We start from the raw sequence: 25571 nt of genomic DNA, 5'->3' as shown, positions 1-25571 counted from the left end.
GAAAAAATATTTTAAAGCAAGGATTTTTAGCAAAATTAAAACATGTTCAGTATATGATTTAATATCTTCAAGTTCTGTCACTTCAGTTGAGAAAATAAGTCGACATCCCTTCATTCTCATCCCTATGCAGGGGAGTTATCTGCACATGGTCAACGAACATTACCCTAAATTTGGGATCTGGAAGATCAATTACGACTTCCTCTGAAAGACTGCAGGGTTTGTTAGACTTTATCTGTTTGAAAATTTTCTCACTGTTGTTAGTAAAGTCTGTCTATATCAATTCAAACAATACCTGTGTATTTAAATGTTCTTATTGTTCTTTGCCTCCCTTTGATGAATTCAGAGTAGCAAATTCTTCCTCTGGCTGGGATGTGGCAGTCGCCTCAGTCTCCACATTTGGAAAGTTAAGTGAAGACAGTGCTGGGGCTAACGCTGCAAGGCAATTCCTAAGCACAGTCCCTAGGGAGAGATCACAGCTGAAGAGGCTCGGAGAACTGTACCTTCATTTTAAATATGCTTACTGGGTATAGAATTCTAGATTGCAACGATGTTCTCTTAAAGACATATTTTGGTTGTTGATTATCTTTTTTATCCTTTCTGTTAAAAGAGAGCTTTCAGTCTTACTGTTTCTTTTTTGAAAGTAATGTCTTTTTTCTCCCCCTGCCTGCTTTAAAGATTGTCTTGGTTTTCTATAGTCTTACTAAGATATATCTAACAAGTGTGGCTTTCTTTACAGTGATAGTTCTTGAGGCTCACAGAGCTTCTTCAATTCACCAGGTAATTTTTTTTGGGGGGGGAGAGGAGCTTCCCTGGTGGCTCATGTGGTAAAGAATCCACCTGCAATGCACGAAGACCTGGGTTTGATCCCTGGATTGGGCAGATTCCCTGGAGGAGGACATGGCAACCCATTCCAGTATTCTTATAACCAGGGGATCTTCCCAACCCAAAGATCGAACCCAGGTCTCCTGCATAAGTTTTGGAAAATTCTCAGCCATTATTACATCAAATTTGCGTCTTCCCCATATTCTCCTTCTTCAAGTGCTAAAAGAGCCTAACATTACAGATACATTAATTCACTTTTCATATATCTATTTTTAGTCTCTGTGCTTCATTTTCAATATTTTCTATTGACTTCTTTTACTCATCACTAATCCTATCTTTTGCTGTGTCATATTTAATACCTAATTCAAACACTGAGTTCTCAATTTCAGTTTGAATATTTTTGTCTAGTCCACCTGGTATTTATACCTCCCAATTTTTAGTAAAATTCTCCATCTTCTCATCTGTTTGCCTCATCTTTTCTTCCATTTGCTAGAACATACCAACTGCATTTATTTTAAGAGTCCTCATTTGCTAACTCCAATCAATATCTGAATCCTCCTAGGTCACTTTCCATTGTCCAGCCTTTCTTGTGGTTTTAGTCATACAGTCCTATCTCTTAGCATCTATTCATTTTTATTAAATGCTGGACACTCTGTAGTAAAGAAAATTAGAGGATGCAGGTATTATAGGGTTCACCCCAACCTCTGCCAGACAAAGTAGAAAAGGTTCATTGTAAGCTATGAAGGCAGTGAGCTGACTCAAACGTAGCCACAGTTATGGCAGACGTCAGCCAGCCTCAGTTGATCCTATCCTTACAGCACCACCCTGCTATGCTTCCTTCCAAATGAAAGTATGATGAGCAACTGAGGGGGTCTCCACGGCAACACGAGACTGCAGAACACTGCCTTTTAGAAGTACCATACATGGTTTAACTTTATAGCGTTCTGTCATGCAGCTTCACAATTCTGCAAATGTTTTGCAGAGGCACCAACAATGTTTCTGAGTTGCTTTGGGTCTCCAATAATGTCACTCCAACCTCACAACACTGCCCAAAGCTCTACTTGCTACTCTGTGCTCAAACACAAACCCTCTACTTGGGCTGAGGTCAAATTTTCAGCCTCTTGCCCATACCCACCATCAGCAAAGCTCTGACCACTTCCCCAAGGGGGAGAAAAGAAAAAGGTTATGGCTTATCAATTCACCTGTTCAAAGTTTTCCTCTCTCTGGAGCCTTAATCACTCTACAACTCTTCTCTTTAACAGCTCTTTGATGGCCTTACACAAATCACTTTTATATTTAATCTGTCTTTTGTAGCAGCAGTAATAACAGTATGTTCAAGTTCTCATCTGAGGTAAGTTTTCTTGCCCTATTTTATTTTCTTTGTATTACTCATTAAAGGTGTTTTATGTCTCTCTTTCCCTGCTGAAACATACACCTCAAGAAAGCAAAAGCTTTACTGGATCCTCAGCGCGAAATCACACTAAAGATTGCCTGACCCTGGTATTGTTGCTCTTTCTATCATGTTTCACTTATCATGCCTATTTCTGTTTTGTAAAGAGTTTCTAACCTAGCCATTTCTCAGTATGAGAAAAAGAGAAAGGCTAATTCTGTGTGTGTGTATCCTCAGCAAACATTCCCTCACTTTTTCCTCCATGAGAGAGAAATGAGCAGAAATATACTTTGAGTTTCTCCCCTTCATGATTCCTTCTCTTCAGCTGATTATTAAGACACTGATGTTACTCCTTCCCACGCCCAGCTCCCCACTGTGCAGTAAGCAGACCTGCCCCCAGACTCGGGACACGCCTTTCACCACAGGCTGCACACTTGCCTCTCTCCCATGCTCTCTGATATGCTGCAAACTGAACCTGTGAGTCAGGCCACAATTCTCTATGAGAGGACAGATGGCATATACATTCAGAATCTAAACTGCAGGCCCAACTCTTGCCCACAAAGACCAAGATTTCAGAAGCAGAGTATCAAGTGCCCACTTTGTACACTTGTGGTCCACAGGGCAAGATTCAAGAAGCAGAGCGTAAAGTCTCCATTCAAACCTAGGATCCCAGTCATATTCACCAATTCAACTTTTTGAAGCCATGAACTTAATAGAGTTATTATATGCTCACATAATATATACCACATATATACCTCATTAGTAAGGTGGGTATTTTAGTCTTCACCTGGCTCCTATCTGCTCTTTCTCTGTTAGAAACATAGATGGGTTATTAATTAGTAAACATCACTGGTGTGTAAGTGAAGTGGAGAATGGACGTTGGGAAGGAAGTCTCCAAGAACCATCTATATTTATTTGGCTAATTATAAAAGGGGCCCCGGTTCATCCAGTATATACATTTATTTTGAAATAATAGTTTACTATAACTGTAGGATATTAACAATTCTTACAAATACACCTGCAAATCTTGTCATCTTATAATTCTGATTGCTACATTTTTTAAAACATTTACTCAAAGGTACAATATCATTTCTGCTGACTAAAATAAATAAAGCTGTGATAATTTGATATTCTGCATTTTGTAATATGCAGCTATCTAGTAAACTGTAATGACTAATTGCCCTGGTAATTCCACTAACCTTAAGATCCCCTGGAGGAGGGCACGGCAACCCACTACAGTATTCTTACCTGGAGAATCCCTGTGGACAAAGGAGCCTGGCGGGTTATGGGGTCACAAAGAATAGGACATAACTGATCGACTTTCACTTTCAGATATAAAAAATACAGCTTTCCTCATTAATCTTCAAGGGAACAGATCCACAAAAGGAAACAAGAGTAAAACTGTTTAAATACCTTTAAGCCAGGCTCATGCAGGTGAGGCAGGCTATTCTTACTATACTCGTGGTATGCCACCATGAGTTACCTCTGCAGTCCTTACAAGACCACAGCTCCTTTAGGCTAAGAGCATGACAATTTAAGCAGCAAAGTTCAAACAGAGTTATGTTTTTTTTCTATTGATCTTGTATTGAGATAGATATTTTTCTACTAAGTTATAGATGGTACAATAGCAAAAAAAAAATCAATCTAAGTAAGAGATTTAATTTTAATAAAAACATCACCCAGGACTGGAATATTTCATTGGGGTGTCCGGTTGCTATCTGAGATTCTGCATGTGAGTTCATAGCTGGCCAACTGCAAGAACTGTCTGCCCACAGAGGGCAGGACAGGAGTACTGAACCCGGGGCATGGCATCCTGGTTCAACCTGGCTCAGGTCACACCACCTCAATGGAAGTGTTCAAAGACTGAGCAGAAAACAAACCCACCCTGAGAGGGAGAGAAAGAGAATAATGGGGCTGAGAACTCTGTGATCTCAGAATAGATGGAGAGTTTGGAAATAAATGACTCAACTGGAAACATCAGAACAAAGCCAAGCTCTGAGAACTTCCCAGGCCAGTTTCCACACACAAAAAAATCCCTTGCAGACAACGCAAGAGGATGCTCCGGGAAAAGAAGCAAAGATAAGATGTCCTGCCAACAGAGCAGAGCCATTTGGAGGCTTCAAGAAGACACTGGATTCGTCAACAGCCACTTTGGAATCCCTGAATAACAGACTGAGCAGGCAGCAAAGAAATGCACGATCTGTGTTGTAATCTATAGGTGGTTTATGTTTAGTCACTATGTTGTGTCTCTTTTGCGACCCCATGGACTGTGGCCCACCAGGCTCCTGCTGTCCATGGGTTCTCCCAGACCAGAATACTGGAGTGGGTGGCCATTTCCTTCTCCAAAGGGATCTTCCTGACCCAGAAATCAAACCCACATCTCCTGTGGATTCTTTACCACTGAGCCACTAGTAAAGCCCACACAATATAAAGGTACCAACACTTAAAGATATGCGCTAGAATGAGACACAGAGCCTGGAGAAAAGGTATTCGAGCTGTAGTTTGAAATAATGAAGAAAATATTATAAAAAGAGACGAAACTGGAGATTTAAAAGTAAAGATTATTGAGAGTTTTAGCAAACTCTCAATTACTTCAATGGATTTTGGTCTTAGATCAAGTCTGAGCAGGTAGAGAACAGAAGAAAATGTATCTCAGACTCCAAGCCACCTGGGAAAAAGTATGCAGAAAGACTTCTACTTCAGGAAGGAACAGACTACAATACAGACAATTGTGCACATTCCACAAACGAACAATGAGAAGCATTTACGGTGGAGCACCGGTTTCCAACTTCAAGCTCTGTAACTGGCCCAAGGCTTCAGAAATCCAGAATTCCTTTGCTGATGCAGTTAATTTCAAAAGAAAAGCCTGAGGTATCAAGGAGATGTAAGGACAGAGAAGACAGTCTCTTAAGACCCCAATCTCAAATCCTGGTGGCCAACACAAAGGGAGGCCGAGGTGCCGGTGAATGCTCTGAGCAGCAGGCATCGGTGAGCACCAAGCTGCCCCTCAGCAGGGAGCGGGGAGGCTGCAGCAAAGTCAGTGCTCCCCACTGAAACCCGCAGGCCCCTCTACACCTGGCCCACACTAACAGGGACTCACGCACACCAGTAAACCCTCACCAGTACCTCCAGGATTTCTGCTGTGAAATGCCCACCTAGGGGCCCTTGGCCTTGTCCACCATAACTGTGGGCAGCATAACCAAAATATAAACTGACAAAGGTATCATGCCACGCACCCTCTTGGACAGCGTCATTTTGCAGACACCATAGCACTACCTGGCTCACGCTCCATAATCACAACACAGGCAACCACTGGCTTGAGAAGGACCACACGAGAGCTGCGAGTGGCTCGCTCTAGAGTCACGGGGTGTACTGTGTGTATTTAGTCACTAAGTTGTGTCTGACTCTTGTGACCTCAGAGACTGGGTCTGCCAGGCTCCTCTGTCCATGGGATTTCCCACATAAGAATACTGGAGGGGGTTACCATTCCCTTTTCCAGGGGATCTTCCCAAACCATGGACTGAACCCGCATCTCCTGCATTGGCAGACGTATTCTTTACCACTGCTAGAAATGACTTAAGTAACTGGTCCCAATTTGCCCACCAGAGGAGGGAAGGCCCACTATCTCCCTTTGAGAGGGTTCAAAGGGTTCCAAGAGGGGAAGACTGCAGTAGAACCAGTCATCCTCCTTTCTCTGTGCACCCTCTGAATCCTGGCAGCTCCAAAGCTAAAAGAGCAAACATGGACTTGAAGACTACATCTCAAGGCTAGGAAACCGTTTTCTCCATTAACACAATAAGGAACAGAACTAAAGCTAGCAAGCAGCAAACCTCTGCTGCAGTTCAGATGGTGCACTGATTGTTTTTCTTTTCTTTTTTTTTTATTAGTTGGAGGCTAATTACTTCACAACATTTCAGTGGGTTTTGTCATACATTGATATGAATCAGCCATAGATTTACACGTATTCCCCATCCCAATCCCCCCTCCCACCTCCCTCTCCACCCAATTCCTCTGGGTCTTCCCAGTGCACCAGGCCCGAGCACTTGTCTCATGCATCCCACCTGGGCTGGTGATCTGTTTCACCATAGATAGTATACATGCTGTTCTTTTGAAATATCCCACCCTCACCTTCTCCCACAGAGTTCAAAAGTCTGTTCTGTATTTCTGTGTCTCTTTTTCTGTTTTGCATATAGGGTTATCGTTACCATCTTTCTAAATTCCATATATATGTGTTAGTATGCTGTAATGTTCTTTATCTTTCTGGCTTACTTCACTCTGTATAATGGGCTCCAGTTTCATCCATCTCATTAGGACTGATTCAAATGAATTCTTTTTAATGGCTGAGTAATATTCCATGGTGTATATGTACCACAGCTTCCTTATCCATTCATCTGCTGATGGGCATCTAGGTTGCTTCCATGTCCTGGCTATTATAAACAGTGCTGCGATGAACATTGGGGTGCACATGTCTCTTTCAGATCTGGTTTCCTCAGTGTGTATGCCCAGAAGTGGGATTGCTGGGTCATATGGCGGTTCTATTTCCAGTTTTTTAAGCAATCTCCACACTGTTTTCCATAGCTGCTGTACTAGTTTGCATTCCCACCAACAGTGTAAGAGGGTTCCCTTTTCTCCACACCCTCTCCAGCATTTATTGCTTGTAGACTTTTGGATAGCAGCCATCCTGACTGGCGTGTAATGGTACACAAAGGGATTCCCATAAGGATAACAGCTGATCTATCAATAGAAACCCTCCAGGCCAGAAGGGAATGGCAGGACGTACTGAAAGTAATGAAAGAGAATAACCTACAACCTAGATTACTGTACCCAGCAAGGATCTCATTCAGATATGAAGGAGAATTCAAAAGCTTTACAGATAAGCAAAAGCTGAGAGAATTCAGCACCACCAAACCAGCTCTTCAACAAATGCTAAAGGATCTTCTCTAGACAGGAAATGCAGAAAGGTTTTATAAACGTGAACCCAAAACAACAAAGTAAATGGCAACGGGACCACACCTATCAATAATTACCCTAAATGTAAATGGGCTGAATGCCCCAACCAAAAGACAAAGATTGGCTGAATGGATACAAAAACAAGACCCCTATATATGCTGTCTACAAGAGACCCACCTCAAAACAAGAGACACATACAGACTAAAAATGAAGGGCTGGAAAAAAATATTTCACGCAAACGGAGAACAAAAGAAAGCAGGAGTCACAATACTCATATCAGATAAAATAGACTTTCAAATAAAGGATGTGAAAAGAGACAAAGAAGGACACTACATAATGATCAAAGGATCAATCCAAGAAGAAGATATAACAATTATAAATATATATGCACCCAACATAGGAGCACCGCAATATGTACGGCAAACACTAACGAGTATGAAAGAGGAAATTAATAGTAACACAATAATAGTGGGAGACTTTCATACCCCACTCACAACTATGGATAGATCAACTAAACAGAAAATTAACAAGGAAACACAAACCTTAAATGACACAATGGACCAGCTAGACCTAATTGATATCTATAGGACATTTCACCCCAAAACAATCAACTTCACCTTTTTCTCAAGTGCACACGGAACCTTCTCCAGAATAGATCACATCCTGGGCCATAAATCTGGTCTGGGAAAATTCAAAAAAATTGAAATCATTCCAGTCATCTTTTCTGACCACAGTGCAGTAAGATTAGATCTCAATTACAGGAAAAAAATTGTTAAAAATTCAAACATATGGAGGCTAAATAACACGCTTCTGAATAACCAACAAATCATAGAAGAAATCAAAAAAGAAGTCAAAATATGTATAGAAATGAATGAAAATGAAAACACAACAACCCAAAACCTATGGGACACTGTAAAAGCAGTGCTAAGGGGAAGGTTCATAGCATTACAGGCTCACATCAAGAAACAAGAAAAAAGCCAAATAAATAACCTAACTCTACACCTAAAGCAATTAGAGAAGGAAGAAATGAAGAACCCCAGCGTTAGCAGAAGGAAAGAAATCTTAAAAATCAGGGCAGAAACAAATGCAATAGAAACTAAAGAGACCATAGCAAAAATCAACAAAGCTAAAAGCTGGTTTTTTGAAAAAAATAAACAAAATTGACAAACCATTAGCAAGACTCATTAAGAAACAAAGAGAGAAGAACCAAATTAACAAAATTAGAAATGATTGTTTTTCAAATGCTCCCCCAAGAAGCTATAACACTGAGAGAGTCCTCTGCCCCACCCAGCAGCGCAAGAGCGCAGCGCAGAGCCCAGCAACAAGGAATCCTGAAGAGCAGACTCGGAAGGAAGGAGTCCAGGAGGGAGAGGCAAGTGAAGACTGGACTAAAGGAATCCAAGCTCTTAGGTGAGAAGAGAGGGCTTGTGGGGGACAGGGAGACTTCACCAGTACCCTTCTGAACTGGGTCACAAGTACAAATATTGTTTAATCAAAACAGGCATAAAATAAAAAGTAAAAGAAAACGGAGAACAGCGATCATTACGTGAGTGTAACACTACCTGAACATAGGATGATTTTATAATCAGTAGCTCTTTGGGTAGAAAAGTGAGAGAACTGGGTATATTATTGGTATGTAAAAAACAATAAACATACCACAGAACCACAGGATTACATAATGCAAAGATAAGGTCTGCTGTACCACTGGCAGCCTTCGTAAGTTTCCCACATGGAAGACTTCTTTTTCGAAGTAAAAATGATAATCATTATCTGCTTAGCATTACCAGCTGTGCAAGATATTAACCTGACCACTACATTAAAACTTTTAGAGACAATAAAACAAATATCAAAACCTCTTTTATAATTGATGTTTTTATCATTTATGGCTTATTGAAGTTATTTTGTCACATAAATGTTCAATTTTTGAAAATCTTTATGGAAAAAAGAAATAACTGCTAAGAAAGTTAAGACCTTATAGAAAAACAGAAACCCAGTGAAGTTGCTCAGTCGTGTCAGACTCTTTGCGACCAGTCTCCTCCATTCATGGAGTTTCCCAGGCAAGAATACTGGAGTGGGTTGCCATTTCCTTCTCCAGGGGATCTTCCCAACGCAGGGTTCAAACCCAGGTCTCCCACATTACAGGCAGACACTTTACCATCTGAGCCACCAGGGAAGCCCAGAAAAATAGTTAAGGGCATTAGAAATATCTTTAGGTTTATAAACATAAACAATTAAAGCAGCATATTAAATTAAGGTAAACCTGTAATATTTTCCACTTAAAGACTATATTATAAAATTTCCATTTTCCATCACCTGCACTTCAGAAATCTTTCAAGAATTTCCTTCATAAGCAACCCCACTCCCTACATCCAGCAGTGTCAGCAATACAGTGATGCTTAAAAATCTGTTTTGCTTGCAGATAGTACAGTTTTGTGTGTCAATTTGGTCAGATGGCAGTACCCAGTTATTTAATCAAACAGTAACCCAGGTTTCGCTGAAGGTGTTTTACAGATGTGGCTAACACCTACATTCAGCTGACTTTAATTAGCCTCCAACTAAAAAAATAAATAAATAAATAAATAAATAAAGGAGATTACTGTCAATACTGTGCGTGGCCTTTGACCAAACCAAAGGACTTAACTGCAAAAACTGAGCTATGCTCGAGAAGTTCTTCCTCAAGACTGGAGTATTAACTCCTGTCTGAGTTTCCAGCCTACAGGTTCCAACATGCCACCCCAACAATCATGTAAGCCAAGTCCTTGGGGGAAACACACACACATAGACACAAACACACAGACACACACAAAGACACAGACACACAGACACAGACACACACAAAGACACAGACACACACACACAGACACACACAGCAGACAGACACACACACATACAGACACACACACAGACACACTCACAGAAATACACAGAGAAACACACACACACTCACAGAAACACACAGACACACACACACACAGACACACACACACTCACAGAAACACACACACACAGACACACACACACAGAAACATACACACAGACACACACAGACACATACACAGACACATTCACAGAAACACACACAGACACACAGAGACACACAGACAGACACACACAGACACACAGACACACACAGACAGATACACACAGACACACACGCAGACACACACACACACATACAGACACACACACAGACACACACACAGACACAGACACACACACTCACAGAAACACACAGACACACACACACAGAAACACACACAGACACAGACACACACACAGACACACACACACATACAAACACACAGACACACTCACAGAAACACACAGAAACACAGACACAGACACACACACACACACATAGACACACACACAGAGACACACTCACAGAAACACACACAGACACACACACACAGAAACACACAGACACACACATACACACCCACCTCTGTTTTTCTGGTGATCCTAACTGATAAATGCATGTTCAGAGAGACATCGTATGCGTAGTTCTCTGGTCCAGCACTGTATCCCTTTCTGATTTAATGATCCTACTTCTCTCAGCCCCATCCACACATATCTCAGCTCCCACCCTCCTCATGGAACCCACCAAATAAAATTCTTGGGACTGAGTTTCCTTTTCCAGCTTTTTGTTGAACAATATCCACACCTCTGTTTTTCTATTTCTACCCTCTAGGCCCTTCTTTTTCTAAAGATTAGAAAACAACAGTAATGAAAGTAAGTGGCATAAGCTAGGATCAAAATTCTCCAAATATATACATAATATATACATATGTGCATTTGCATATATAAATTCCTGCATTAGAGAGACTTTAGATTGCAAAAGACTATCTACAGTGTCATAGTTCTTTAAATGTATGTTTTTAGAAGTAAGGTACATTTTAAGCTGGGATTTTTGTTCCAATATAAAGCTCAGAAATGTTTCTGTGCAATTAGAACTGCAATTGGGAAATAAAAGTTAAACAAAAAATATAATTTCATTTTCAGAAATCAAATTCTAAATCCATAAAAAGAATATGCTTATTTTGAAATCCAAACATCCTTATTCATGAATGACTTATTTTTAATGATAAAGTACAGTGACTTTCCTGGTGGTCTGGTGGCTAAGACTCCAGGCTCCCAATGCAGGGGCCCCAGGTTCAATCCCTAGTCAGGGAACCCACATGCCACAACTAAGAGTTCACATGCAGCATGAAAAAAACCCGCATGCCACAGCAGAGACTAAAGAGCTCACGTGCTGCAAATAAGAACTGGTGAAGTCAAACTAATTAATTAATTAATTAAATATTTTAAATGATGAAATATATAAACTGATCCAGAGTTATAGAATAATTATCTAGTTATATATTTCAACAGTTTTTTTTAAATGTTAAACTCCCAAGGTACTCGGGTTCCTTAAAATTAAAACATTCAATGCTTAAATAGTCAACTAGTATCAATATCTATTAACTTAACCTTATAAATGAATTAAATATTCATTTATATTAATATTAAATATAAATTATATTTAAATATTTATATTATAAATACTATATAATAATAAACAATAATATAAATTATAATTATATTTATTAAATATAAATTAAATATTCATAGAGAAACATATTTAAAATATTTCAATATAATCACATCCTCACCTCCCACATCAACCTGTAATCCATATTTTCATCCAAATCTTCAGGCATTCTCTTCTCTCCAGCAAATGGTCCAAACTTTTCACCCTGAGTAGTAATGATTATATGGAAAATGAATTAGTACAATAATCACAATACAAAAATAAACTATTATTTCTCTTCCGGAAAAATTTTTTCTCTAAATCTTCCTGCCCAATGATTGAAACACATTTAAAATATTAAGTAATTTGCCCAACAGAAAATATTTACATATCTAAAATCCAGCTTAATCTATTTTTAGCCAAAGAGCATGAAACCACAACACAGGAGCCAACATAAAAGGGTTAAATTGCTCAACATTTACATTCTGACAAGACTCTGAACATCATACTTTAATGTTTCAAACCTCTGCAGCCATGAGAAGCAAAGTCTTGCCTAGCTTGAGAGACAAGCCTACCAGGCAGAAAATCACCTGATTTCCATAAAAACCATAAATTCATCCCAATTATGAACAGAAAGAAGTAGGCTTGCCATTCTCAAAGGAAGACTGTTCATAAATAAAGCTTAAATTCTCCTGCCAATCCTTCAACCAACCAAAGAGGCACTCCATGAACCCGGGCTTCTCCAAAGACGAGCTCTGAATCACCATCAAGAGATTCATTCACCAGGGTCGCTTGTTTCAAGTTCAGAATCCTGAGCTTATTAAAATCAGAATCTCTGGGAGTGGGATGTTGGAAGCTGTGTATAGACAAATTCCCAGGTAAGAACCACTGGCGAAACCAGGAGTGGCCCCAACAAGGAGTTATCTCTGAGGCAGGGTGGATGGTGAGCAAAACTGCTTTCACAACTGAGGCAATCAAGCAGGGGCTGGAGGTACTGGGAGTGGGGTCATGCTTGTCCAGCCAAGCGTGCCACAGACATGGTACAGAGAAGACACGGATTCCGCGTGTCCTTGTGAGCCTCCCCCAAACCTTCCCTGACTATCCTACAGTAGAGCCCTTGCCTCCATATGGACACGGCGGAACTTCTCATGAACACTGTTAAGGGGGGGAACCACCAAAACAGTGTTTCAAGGACTACAAATGACTGAATGAACAACAGAAAACCCAACTCCTGGCAACTGTTAAGTGTTAAAGCTTAAAGGAAGTACAACTAGCTACCCCAGTTCCCTGGTGGCTCAGTGGTGAGGAATCTGCCTGCCAATGCAGGAGGCGGGAGTTCGATCCCTGGGTCCAGAAGATCCCCTGGAGAGGAAAATGGCAACCCACTCCAGTGTTCCTGCCTGGAGAACCCCACGGGCAGAGGAGCCTGGTGGGCTGCACTGCACAAGGTAGCAGAGAGTCAGACAGGACTGAGCAACTAAACAGTAACAAGCACCCAGGCCCTCACTTAATAAAGCAAAGAGGCTCTGAGAAGTGACAAGCAACAGCACAGTCTGGGAGATCTACTGCTGAATTTTAACTACGAGGCAGAAAATGCTAGAAAGACTCCTGAAGTCAAAACTATAGTCCTAAATAAACCAAAAACAAGCACACCAACAGGCAGACTGCTATTTGGCTATTTCAGCCAACCTCGAAGACAGAAACCAAGTATTAAGGTATGTTTTGGGCAACAAAGTTGAGGATTTGGTATTAATGCATATATAGTTCAACTTTTCACTCCACTTCGTCCTATATTTAGCCTTCAGCAACTGCTGCAGAAGAAAACCATCTGAGGACACCCTTTCCAAAGAGTATGTACCCATGCCAGTCAGTTCCTCTCCACGGCACAAATCTACAGGAAACAGAAAAGTGTGTCGAGCAATTAAGCAGAGTTCAAAAGCCTGAAAAGAGACAGAAACCCAAGTAAATGACTGGGGTTAGGGGGGGAAACACCTGCTTAGATGCAGACCTAGTAAGATTACTAATGTCTTAAGCTTTGAAAACGCAAATTAAGAATCAGGAATGCAAGTTTAAAGCTTTGCTACTAATAGTGAGCAATCACTTTGTCATAAAATCAAACTACCAAACTATAATAAATATGGCTTTCAAATTTTTTACTCAAGCCAAGAAATACATTCTGCATCTCATTCTAGTATATTCACATATACACAGCTGACCCTTAACACAGTTTGAACTGCGTGGGTCCACTTAAACATGGATATTCTAATCACATCATCCTGGTTGGTTGAATCCACAGGTGTGGAAGAACTGCAGATGTGGAGGGCCAACTATATTTTATGTGTGGATTAACTCCCACGTTGTTCAAAGGTCAACTGTACACACAAACACACACTTTAAAAACTAAAATGTAAACTTCTTGAAATAACACTGCCCTTACTCTGTACAATGTATTTCATATTTTCTACTCAATTTTACTTCACTTTTGAAAAAAACACTAGTTTTGACAGAAGTGAATAATCAAATTAATTTCACAACACACCAATGGGCTGCAATTCAATTTGAAATACACTGACATAAAATTCAGATAGAGGCAATAAATCTATATTTAGCTCTCTGGATTTGGTAAAATTGCCTTCAAAGCACACTAGTGAGTATACCAGAATGATGTGATCAAATAAACTTGAGTTTCTGTGGCAGCAAGATAATAAAATATCAATAGTTAACTCTTAGCTATCCATATATTTGTGGTAAGAAACACTGAAGATAATTAAAACAATTTATATTAGGCTTTCGATGAAGTTTTTATACTTACTGGACCCAGGCTTAGATTCCTCTGAAGAGCCAGCACCTGCGATCCAGCCCTGTCCTCTCTCTGTCCACTGTCATTTCTACTACCCAAGCAGTACTTTCTCATCATCATAATTTTAATGTATACACAGCTTTATTCACTAACCATTTTCTATGATCCTTCTAAGAATAAGCCTCTCCTACCTCAGCAGGCTTCAAACATGCTTGGGTAATGTACCAATGGAAGGATGATTTAGGGCGCTCACTCCATATACATGTAACTTTTTTCTTTTGGTTGAACTGTATCAAATTACTAATATTTGACCATTTTTGATACATGAAAATTTCATAGGCTTCATCATAATATAAATTATTTATGCATGTGTGTTTTCAGTTGCTCTTTGCAACCCCATGGACCATAGCCCACCAGACTCCTCTGTCCCTGGGATTTCCCAGGCAATACTGCAGTGGGTTACCATTCCCTTCTCTAGGGGATCTTTCTGATCAGGTGCACGAGCCTATTCAACACCTAACATGAGGTTCATAATTAATGACTAGAAGGAAAGCAACATTTCAAACTATCTCCTTGAAAATTTCAAAAATTTCTAGCTGACTTCTTATCATCATTGGTTTTACTTTGTGGTTTAGCTGTTGAAGATCTCATACTACCAGCAAAAAAAACTATCAACTCCCATTTTCTTGCTGTTCATGTGTCTGATTATTACTACCTTCAACCTGTGACTATATTCAAGAAATCTTCCTAGAATTCCTTGCTTCCAACTACCAACCCAAATGCTTATAGAATGAGGCGGGAAAGCAGCACAACATCAGACAAAAATATATACAGGATACAGCAGGGAGTGGCCAGGAGGGGAGGTGGAGGGACATGCACATTTATAAAGCTTTTCAACTCCAACTGAATGTTTTCAATTCCAACTGAATATTTTAGTGAAACCGACAATTTAAATTTGTATATGAAATCAGTACTATTATATATATATAGGCAATGAATTTCAAGTTTCCAAAATTCTATGTAGATCAAATAAAATGTGACTGTAAGACAAATTCAACCTGCGGACACCAAATTGTCCAAGTCAAACTCACTTCTCAGACTGGCTCAATGCTGAGACTACAACAGTGCTTCTTTGCTCTTTCTAAACAATGCAGATAAATATCCATTCAACTTGGGACCCACCAGACTAGACAATAACTTTTAATAAAAAAGTGTGACTGAAAACATGTTGGCCATTTTCTGTCATTTTGAGTAATATTATTAGCAAGAACGTGAAAGCAAGCTTTTACTGCAGAGCTTCACTAGGTGAGGAAAGCGCTGAGGACTCCAGAGATCTGCATCCTCACCCCTGCTCTGCCGCTGACCACCTGTGACACAATGGAGCGTAACAAACTTCTGAGCTTCAGTTTCCTCGGCTATAAAGCTTGGAGCTCTAGATTTGCTGATTTCTAAGATTCCTTGTTGTTTAGTCACTCAGTCATTTCTGGCCCTTTGCAACCCCACGGACTGTAATCTGCCAGGCTCCTCTGTCCATGGGATTTTCCAGGCAAGAATACTGCAGTGGGTTGTCATTTCCCTCTCCACAGGATCTTCCCGACCCAGGGATCAAACCCGTGTCTCCTGCACTGGCAGGCAGATCCTTTACAACTAAAGCACCTGGGAAGTCATAGATATGGATTAGCTGATTTCTTTTTTTTTTTTTTCTTTTTTTTTCTTTTTTTTTTTTTAATTTTTATTATTATTATTATTTTTTTCCAGTGGGTTTTGTCATACATTGATATGAATCAGCCATGGATTTACATGTATTCCCAATCCCGATCCCCCCTCCCACCTCCCTCTCCACCCGATTCCTCTGGGTCTTCCCAGTGCACCAGGCCGGAGCACTTGTCTCGTGCATCCCACCTGGGCTGGTGATCTGTTTCACCATAGATAGCATACATGCTGTTCTTTTGAAATATCCCACCCTCACATTCTCCCACAAAGTTCAAAAGTCTGTTCTGTATTTCTGTGTCTCTTTTTCTGTTCTGCATATAGGGTTATCATTATCACCTTTCTAAATTCCATATACATGTGTCAGTATGCTGTAATGTTCTTTATCTTTCTGGCTTACTTCACTCTGTATAAGGGGCTCCAGCTTCATCCATCTCATTAGGACTGGTTCAAATGAATTCTTTTTAATGGCTGAGTAATATTCCATGGTGTATATGTACCAAAGCTTCCTTATCCATTCATCTGCTGATGGGCATCTAGGTTGCTTCCATGTCCTGGCTATTATAAACAGTGCTGCAATGAACATTGGGGTGCACGTGTCTCTTTCAGATCTGGTTTCCTCAGTGTGTATGCCCAGAAGTGGGATTGCTGGGTCATATGGCAGTTCTATGTCCAGTTTTTTAAGAAATCTCCACACTGTTTTCCATAGCGGCTGTACTAGTTTGCATTCCCACCAACAGTGTAAGAGGGTTCCCTTTTCTCCACACCCTCTCCAGCATTTATTGCTTGTAGACTTTTGGATAGCAGCCATCCTGACTGGCGTGTAATGGTACCTCATTGTGGTTTTGATTTGCATTTCTCTAATAATGAGTGATGTTGAGCATCTTTTCATGTGTTTGTTAGCCATCTGTATGTCTTCCTTGGAGAAATGTCTGTTTAGTTCTTTGGCCCATTTTTTGATTGGGTCATTTATTTTTCTGGAATTGAGCTGCAGGAGTTGCTTGTATATTTTTGAGATTAGTCCTTTGTCTGTTTCTTCATTTGCTATTATTTTCTCCCAATCTGAGGGCTGTCTTTTCACCTTACTTATAGTTTCCTTTGTAGTGCAAAAGCTTTTAAGTTTCATTAGGTCCCATTTGTTTAGTTTTGCTTTTATTTCCAATATTCTGGGAGGTGGGTCATAGAGGATCTTGCTGTGATTTATGTCGGAGAGTGTTTTGCCTATGTTCTCCTCTAGGAGTTTTATAGTTTCTGGTCTTACATTTAGATCTTTAATCCATTTTGAGTTTATTTTTGTGTATGGTGTTAGAAAGTATTCTAGTTTCATTCTTTTACAAGTGGTTGACCAGTTTTCCCAGCACCACTTGTTAAAGAGGTTGTCTTTTTTCCATTGTATATCCTTGCCTCCTTTGTCAAAGATAAGGTGTCCATAGGTTCGTGGATTTATCTCTGGGCTTTCTATTCTGTTCCATTGATCTATATTTCTGTCTTTGTGCCAGTACCATACTGTCTTGATGACTGTGGCTTTGTAGTAGAGTCTGAAGTCAGGCAGGTTGATTCCTCCAGCTCCATTCTTCTTTCTCAAGATTACTTTGGCTATTCGAGGTTTTTTGTATTTCCATACAAATTGTGAAATTCTTTGGTCTAGTTCTGTGAAAAATACCGTTGGTAGCTTGATAGGGATTGCATTGAATCTATAGACTGCTTTGGGTAGAATAGCCATTTTGACAATATTAATTCTTCCAATCGATGAACACGGTATGTTTCTCCATCTGTTTGTGTCCTCTTTGATTTCTTTCATCAGTGTTTTATAGTTTTCTATGTATAGGTCCTTTGTTTCTTTAGGTAGATATACTCCTAAGTATTTTATTCTTTTTGTTGCAATGGTGAATGGTATTGTTTCCTTAATTTCTCTGTCTGTTTTTTCATTGTTAGTATATAGGAATGCAAGGGATTTCTGTGTGTTAATTTTATATCCTGCAACTTTACTATATTCATTGATTAGCTCTAGTAATTTTCTGGTAGAATCTTTAGGGTTTTCTATGTAGAGGATCATGTCATCTGCAAACAGTGAGAGTTTTACTTCTTCTTTTCCTATCTGGATTCCTTTTACTTCTTTTTCTGCTCTGATTGCTGTGGCCAGCACTTCCAACACTATGTTGAATAGTAGTGGTGAGAGTGGGCACCCTTGTCTTGTTCCTGATTTCAGGGGAAATGCCTTCAATTTTTCACCATTGAGGGTGATGCTTGCTGTGGGTTTGTCATATATAGCTTTTATTATGTTGAGGTATGTTCCTTCTATTCCTGCTTTTTGGAGAGTTTTAATCATAAATGAGTGTTGAATTTTGTCAAAGGCTTTCTCTGCATCTATTGAGATAATCATATGGTTTTTATCTTTCAATTTGTTAATGTGGTGTATTACATTGATTGATTTGCGGATATTAAAGAATCCTTGCATTCCTGGGATAAAGCCCACTTGGTCATGGTGTATGATTTTTTTAATATGTTGTTGGATTCTGTTTGCTAGAATTTTGTTAAGGATTTTTGCATCTATGTTCATCAGTGATATTGGCCTGTAGTTTTCTTTTTTTGTGGCATCTTTGTCTGGTTTTGGAATTAGGGTGATGGTGGCCTCATAGAATGAGTTTGGAAGCTTACCTTCTTCTGCAATTTTCTGGAAGAGTTTGAGTAAGATAGGTGTTAGCTCTTCTCTAAATTTTTGGTAGAATTCAGCTGTGAAGCCATCTGGTCCTGGGCTTTTGTTTGCTGGAAGATTTTTGATGACAGTTTCGATTTCCTTGCTTGTGATGGGTCTGTTAAGATCTTCTATTTCTTCCTGGTTCAGTTTTGGAAAGTTATACTTTTCTAAGAATTTGTCCATTTCATCCAAGTTGTCCATTTTATTGGCATAGAGCTGCTGGTAGTAGTCTCTTATGATCCTTTGTATTTCAGTGTTGTCTGTTGTGATCTCTCCATTTTCATTTCTAATTTTGTTAATTTGGTTTTTCTCTCTTTGTTTCTTAATGAGTCTTGCTAATGGTTTGTCAATTTTGTTTATTTTTTCAAAAAACCAGCTTTTAGCTTTGTTGATTTTTGCTATGGTCTCTTTAGTTTCTTTTGCATTTATTTCTGCCCTGATTTTTAAGATTTCTTTCCTTCTGCTAACTCTGGGGTTCTTCATTTCTTCCTTCTCTAATTGCTTTAGGTGTAGAGTTAGGTTATTTAATTGGTTTTTTTCCTGTTTCTTGATGTAAGCCTGTAATGCTATGAACCTTCCCCTTAGCACTGCTTTTACAGTGTCCCATAGGTTTTGGGTTGTTGTGTTTTCATTTTCATTCATTTCTATACATATTTTGATTTCTTTTTTGATTTCTTCTATGATTTGTTGGTTATTCAGAAGCGTGTTATTTAGCCTCCATATGTTTGAAGTTTTAACAATTTTTTCCCTGTAATTGAGATCTAATCTTACTGCACTGTGGTCAGAAAAGATAACTGGAATGATTTCAATTTTTTTGAATTTTCCAAGACCAGATTTATGGCCCAGGATGTGATCTATTCTGGAGAATGTTCCGTGTGCACTTGAGAAAAAGGTGAAGTTGATTGTTTTGGGGTGAAATGTCCTATAGATATCAATTAGGTCTAGCTGGTCCATTGTGTCATTTAAGGTTTGTGTTTCCTTGTTAATTTTCTGTTTAGTTGATCTATCCATAGTTGTGAGTGGGGTATTAAAGTCTCCCACTATTATTGTGTTACTATTAATTTCCTCTTTCATACTTGTTAGCGTTTGCCGTACATATTGCGGTGCTCCTATGTTGGGTGCATATATATTTATAATTGTTATATCTTCTTTTTTGATTGATCCTTTGATCATTATGTAGTGTCCTTCTTTGTCTCTTTTCACTTCCTTTATTTGAAAGTCTATTTTATCTGATATGAGTATTGCGACTCCTGCTTTCTTTTGGTCTCCGTTTGCATGAAATATTTTTTTTTCCAGCCCTTCACTTTTAGTCTGTATGTGTCTCTTGTTTTGAGGTGGGTCTCTTGTAGACAGCATATATAGGGGTCTTGTTTTTGTATCCATTCAGCCAATCTTTGTCTTTTGGTTGGGGCATTCAACCCATTTACATTTAGGGTAATTATTGATAGGTGTGGTCCCGTTGCCATTTACTTTGTTGTTTTGGGTTCACATTTATAAAACCTTTCTGCATTTCCTGTCTAGAGTAGATCCTTTAGCATTTGTTGAAGAGCTGGTTTGGTGGTGCTGAATTCTCTCAGCTTTTGCTTATCTGTAAAGCTTTTGAATTCTCCTTCATATCTGAATGAGATCCTTGCTGGATACAGTAATCTAGGTTGTAGGTTATTCTCTTTCATTACTTTCAGTACGTCCTGCCATTCCCTTCTGGCCTGGAGGGTTTCTATTGATAGATCAGCTGTTATCCTTATGGGAATCCCTTTGTGTGTTATTTGTTGTTTTTCCCTTGCTGCTTTTAATATTTGTTCTTTGTGTTTGATCTTTGTTAATTTGATTAATATGTGTCTTGGGGTGTTTCGCCTTGGGTTTATCCTGTTTGGGACTCTTTGGGTTTCTTGGATTTGGGTGGCTATTTCCTTCCCCATTTTAGGGAAGTTTTCAGCTATTATCTCCTCGAGTATTTTCTCATGGCCCTTCTTTTTGTCTTCTTCTTCTGGAACTCCTATGATTCGAATGTTGGGGCGTTTCACAGTGTCCCAGAGGTCCCTGAGGTTGTCCTCATTTCTTTTGATCCTTTTTTCTTTTTTCCTCTCTGCTTCATTTATTTCCACCATTTTATCTTCTACCTCACTTATCCTATCTTCTGCCTCCGTTATTCTACTCTTGGTTCCCTCCAAAGTGTTTTTGATCTCATTCATTGCATTATTCATTTGTAATTGACTCTTTTTTATTTCTTCTAGGTCTTTATTAAACAGTTCTTGAATCTTTTCAATCTTTGTTTCCAGGCTATTTATCTGTAACTCCATTTTGTTTTCAAGATTTTGGATCATTTTTATTATCATTATTCTAAATTCTTTTTCAGGTAGATTCCCTATCTCCTCCTCTTTTGTTTGACTTGGTGGGCATTTTTCATGTTCCTTTACCTGTTGGGTATTTCTTTGCCTTTTCATCTTGTTTAGATTGCTGTATCTGGAGTGGGCTTTCTGTATTCTGGAGGTCTGTGGTTCCTTTTTGTTGTGGAGGATTAACCCAGTGGATGGGGTTAGACGATTGGCTTGTCAAGGTTTCCTGGTTAGGGAAGCTTGCATCAGTGTTCTGGTGTGTGGAACTTGATTTCTTCTCTTTGGAGAGCAATGGAGTGCCCAGTAATGAGTTTTGAGATGGGTCTATGTGTTAGGTGTGACCTTGGGCAGCCTGTATGTTGATGTTCAGGGCTATGTTCCTGTGTTGCTGGAGAATTTGCGTGGTATGTCTTGCTCTAAAACTTATTGGCTCTTGTGTGGTGGTTGGTTTCAGTGTAGGTATGGAGGCTTTTGGACAGTCACTTATCACTTAAAGTTCCTTGTAGTCAGGAGTTTTCTGGTGTTCTCAGGTTTTGGGCTTAAGTCTCCTGCCTCTGGATTTCAGTTTTATTCTTCCTGTAGTCTCAGGACTTCTCCAACTATGCAGCCCTGATAAGAAAACTTCTAGGTTAATGGCTAAAAGATTCTCCCCCGTTAGGGACACCCAGAGAGGTTCACAGAGTCACATGAAGAAGAGGAGAGGGAGGAGGGAGATAGAGATGAACAGGAGGAGAAAAAGGGGGACTCAAGAGGAGAGAGACAGATCTACACAGCTGTCTGTTCCCAGAGTGTTCTCCGTAGCCCAGTCACCTACAAAGATTCACAGAATTGGATTGGGAAGAGAAGGGGAAAGGAGGAAATAGAGGTGTTCTGAGGTAGAAAACAGAGAGTCAAGATTGGGAGAGAATAATCTTCGGTTTAAAAATAGGGCTTCTCTTCTTTTTTTTTTTTTTTGTAAGGTTATAGTGTATTGAAAATGAAAATTAAGGAGTAGTAGAGGAGTACTAGAGGACTTTAAAAGAAATAAGAGAAAAAGAAAAATAGAAAATAGAAGAGAAAAAGGAAAGAAGAAAAAAGAAAAAAAAAAAAAAGAAAAAGAAAAAAAAAAAAGGAAAAAAAAATTTTTTTTTTCCCCCTAATTAAAAAATCGTAAAAGTCTATGGAAATGAAAGTTAAGGAGTAATGGGGGAGTAATAGGGGATTTTAAAGGAAAATAAAAGAGAAAAAATAAAAAAGAAAAAAAGAAAAAAAATTAAAAAAAGAGAAAAAAGTAAAATTATATCTAGGAGTTTCTCTGGAGCTGTTGCGGTCAGTGTGGGTTCGGCTCAGTTTCAGATAGCTCCTCGTTCCAGCTTACGCTTCTCGATATCTACAGGCTCCTCCGGTGTAGTCAATGTTTCCTAGAGGGATTTTAATCTGTTGCACCAGTCCCTTCTGAAGCGGTTCCCTTTGTTTATTTGGCTTCTGTTTGCCGTTCTCTTCAGAGCCTCATTTCCGCCCTGACACAGGCGGGCGGAGGTGGACTCTTATTCAGGTAGCTAGTTCCGTCGCTCTGTGGGGGGATTAGCTGATTTCTAAGATTCCTTTCAGCTTTCAAATCCTAGTGCCCACAGGCCAAATTTAGAACAATTTGAGAATCAAAGAGAACAAGAGTGTAATTGAAACATTAACAAATTCTTAAGTCCATAGTGACTGCCAGGAAGAGAAGAAAAGAATTTTTGAAACACCTCATTTGCCATAATAGCCAATAAAAAATAATAAAGAGAAAGAACTAAGCATGTTCTCCTCTTTTCAACAATAATGCTACTGCAGGATAACCAGACAGCAGTAGACGATGAAGGAAAGCTCTTCTTTACAGAGGAATCTAATTTATGAAAGGAGGAGGAACATTCAAGTGAAATCCCCGTTTTGAAATCCCTAATAATGTAACTGATTCAGGCAAAGATTTTCAAATGATGACCGTAAAATAGGTATTCATACAGTTTGAACCTACAGATTACCAGTTACATCTTTACAATGGAAAAACTGCATCTACGCAGTGTTGGTATTACTAAGAGAAAGACCGTATTAGATGCCTGCTGCTAAAACACTACGAAGTAAATCATTCCAGCCCATCATTCCCCAGTGTCTGTCATAGGGACATGTGACAGGGGTGTTTGCTAAACTCTCCAGGCACCTCCAGAGGGCAAGCGAACATGCACAGACCTCTTGCCCTTGTCCTGTCTCTCACCAGGCACCTGGGGAGACCCCACTATCTAGAAGGGGCAGAAGGTGAAACACGTACGAGGGGAGCGGGAGATGCCGCCTATGTTCCTCTATGTTCCTTCCTGTCTCCCACTGCCGAGACTGCATTGCTTCCTCCAACATAAGAAGCATCCTGAGGGCAGAGAGAAGTGTTTAATATACATCAGTGTGTTGTTGTTGTTTTAAAGTGCATATCTAACTCTCAAATTAGAAGAAATACAGATGACAAAGAAACAAATAGGGCTCCCGGGCAGCACAGTGGTAAAGAGTCTGCATGCAGTGCAGGAGACGTGGGTTCAATCCCTGGGTTGGGAAGAACCCCCGGAGAAGGAAATGGCAACCCACTCCAGTATTCTTACTTAGAGAATCCCATGGACAGAGGAGCCTGTCTCCTGGACAGTTCATGGGATTGCAGAAGTGTCGACATGACTTAGCACCTGAACACCACCACCAACAGAGAAACACATTAAATAGTGTGCCTTGGGAAAACAATCAGATAAATCCAGATAGTGATATACACTACAAACAAAGAGCCTGCTCTCTTCAGAGAGTAACTTTTTGTTGTTTTAGTTTGTTTTTAAGGGAATGGGAAGAGAGAGAGACTGTTAAAGAGAGATTTAATAGACACAACCAAGCATAAGAGGTAGTCCATGAGAATTCTGGTTCAAAAATAAACAGCTATAAAAACATTTTGGAGGTACTTAGAGTAATTTGAATATGGGCTGAAATTAGAAGACATTAAGAAATCACTTATTTTTGTTGGATGCAAAAATGATAGTATGGCTATTTAGGAAAATGTCCTTATGCTGAAATATGGAGGAGTGAATGGTCATAATGTCTGTAATTTACTTTGAAATGGTTCAGCAAATAAAACACATATACATATAAATGAAACAAGTTATACTAAAGTGAATCAATCTGCAGTTGAATCATTTATATGTAAAATAATGTTTTTCACAAAAGGAGTCTAGAGTCCCCACTCAGAATATAATTATATTTCAAGGCTAACTATTGTGCATATGTGTGCTCTTGCAATTCAAGTAGGCCACCAATAAAGTGCATTTCTAAAAAGTTCAATATGAAAAATATCCAATCTTCTTTTCCTTTCTCCTTAGTATTAGAACACTGACCTTTGTGAGAGAACTAATGTATCTAGGCAGAAAAACTACATTATCAGCTCTCCATTTAGGCAGAGAGGAGCGCTAACAACCTGGAAACAGAAATCATAGTATGAACCTACCACAAAAGCTCTTGAATGCGAACTAAGTCGGCAGGTAACAAACACCCTAATGCCTTGGTTACTTCCAAGGCATCTGGAAGAAGATCATGATACCTGGGGCTAACGCAACCATTTTAAGCCCAAGAGAATTGCAAACATGCCCACCTGACATCTGGAGCCACTGAACTGATAGCAGCAAATGCCCACCTTGTTACTGAGAGAGCATAACCTCTGAGGTTTAGATGACTGCAGCTGTCTGTTACTCTGAGCTGACAGAGCAAGTATCAGGCAAAGAACTGCACTCATGCCCAGGATAAAGCAGAAACATCTTTATGAAATGCACCAGTTATGAAAGGAGCATGACACGGGAAATGCAGGAGAGCCATGAAGGAGAAGCGGCTCTGAACACGGCAACCTGAACTGAGCACCTTTCCTGCAACCGCAGCGCCAGGCCACTGTTCTCCTGAGCAGAGCAGCTTCCACGGGCACATACGGGAACCTGTACAAGCAACGCCCTAGGTGCTGGCACAGAACTGGAGTGCCAGGACCTAGTGTCTGTTCTCCCAGACAGCCCAAGCGCTTCACTGGAAAGCGGCACGAGAGGCAGCGCTGGGGCCTGGGAGCCAGGAGATCCTGTAAAGCGGCTGAGAGTCACAGGAGGCGGGCCACGGCCCACAGTCCGCCCTATCCCTGCAGTACAGCAACGTGCAGGGAGACCAGAAAGCCAGCAGGGGCCTGAGCGCCCACCTGCCACCGCAGGCCCGCGGCAACGCCGCGCCTTCTGCCCACGGGGCAGGGCTGACACCAGAGCTCCCAACAGCCAGCCGTGAGCCCGGTAAAACCACCACGGCAAATGGCCTGTGCCAACGGTCCAGCCGCCTATGACGGACAG

General features: G+C 40.0%; 1 protein-coding gene across 10 annotated transcripts in view; it reads right to left on the bottom strand.

Moving 5' to 3' along the window:
- PRDM5 (PR/SET domain 5) overlaps positions 1–25571 on the bottom strand; it is a 268633-nt gene that overhangs the window by 222640 nt on the left and 20422 nt on the right. For all 10 annotated transcript variants that reach the window (XM_061164115.1, XM_061164114.1, XM_061164108.1 and 7 more), the window contains exon 2: positions 11815–11898. In XM_061164115.1, coding sequence (XP_061020098.1) covers positions 11815–11898 — 84 coding nt within the window. The remainder of the gene's footprint in view (positions 1–11814; positions 11899–25571) is intronic.

Source organism: Dama dama, chromosome 17, assembly GCF_033118175.1.
Source record: "Dama dama isolate Ldn47 chromosome 17, ASM3311817v1, whole genome shotgun sequence".
Taxonomy (NCBI): domain Eukaryota; kingdom Metazoa; phylum Chordata; class Mammalia; order Artiodactyla; family Cervidae; genus Dama; species Dama dama.
The sequence above is the reverse complement of the archived record's forward strand: the minus strand, read 5'-3'. Positions and strand labels throughout refer to the sequence as shown.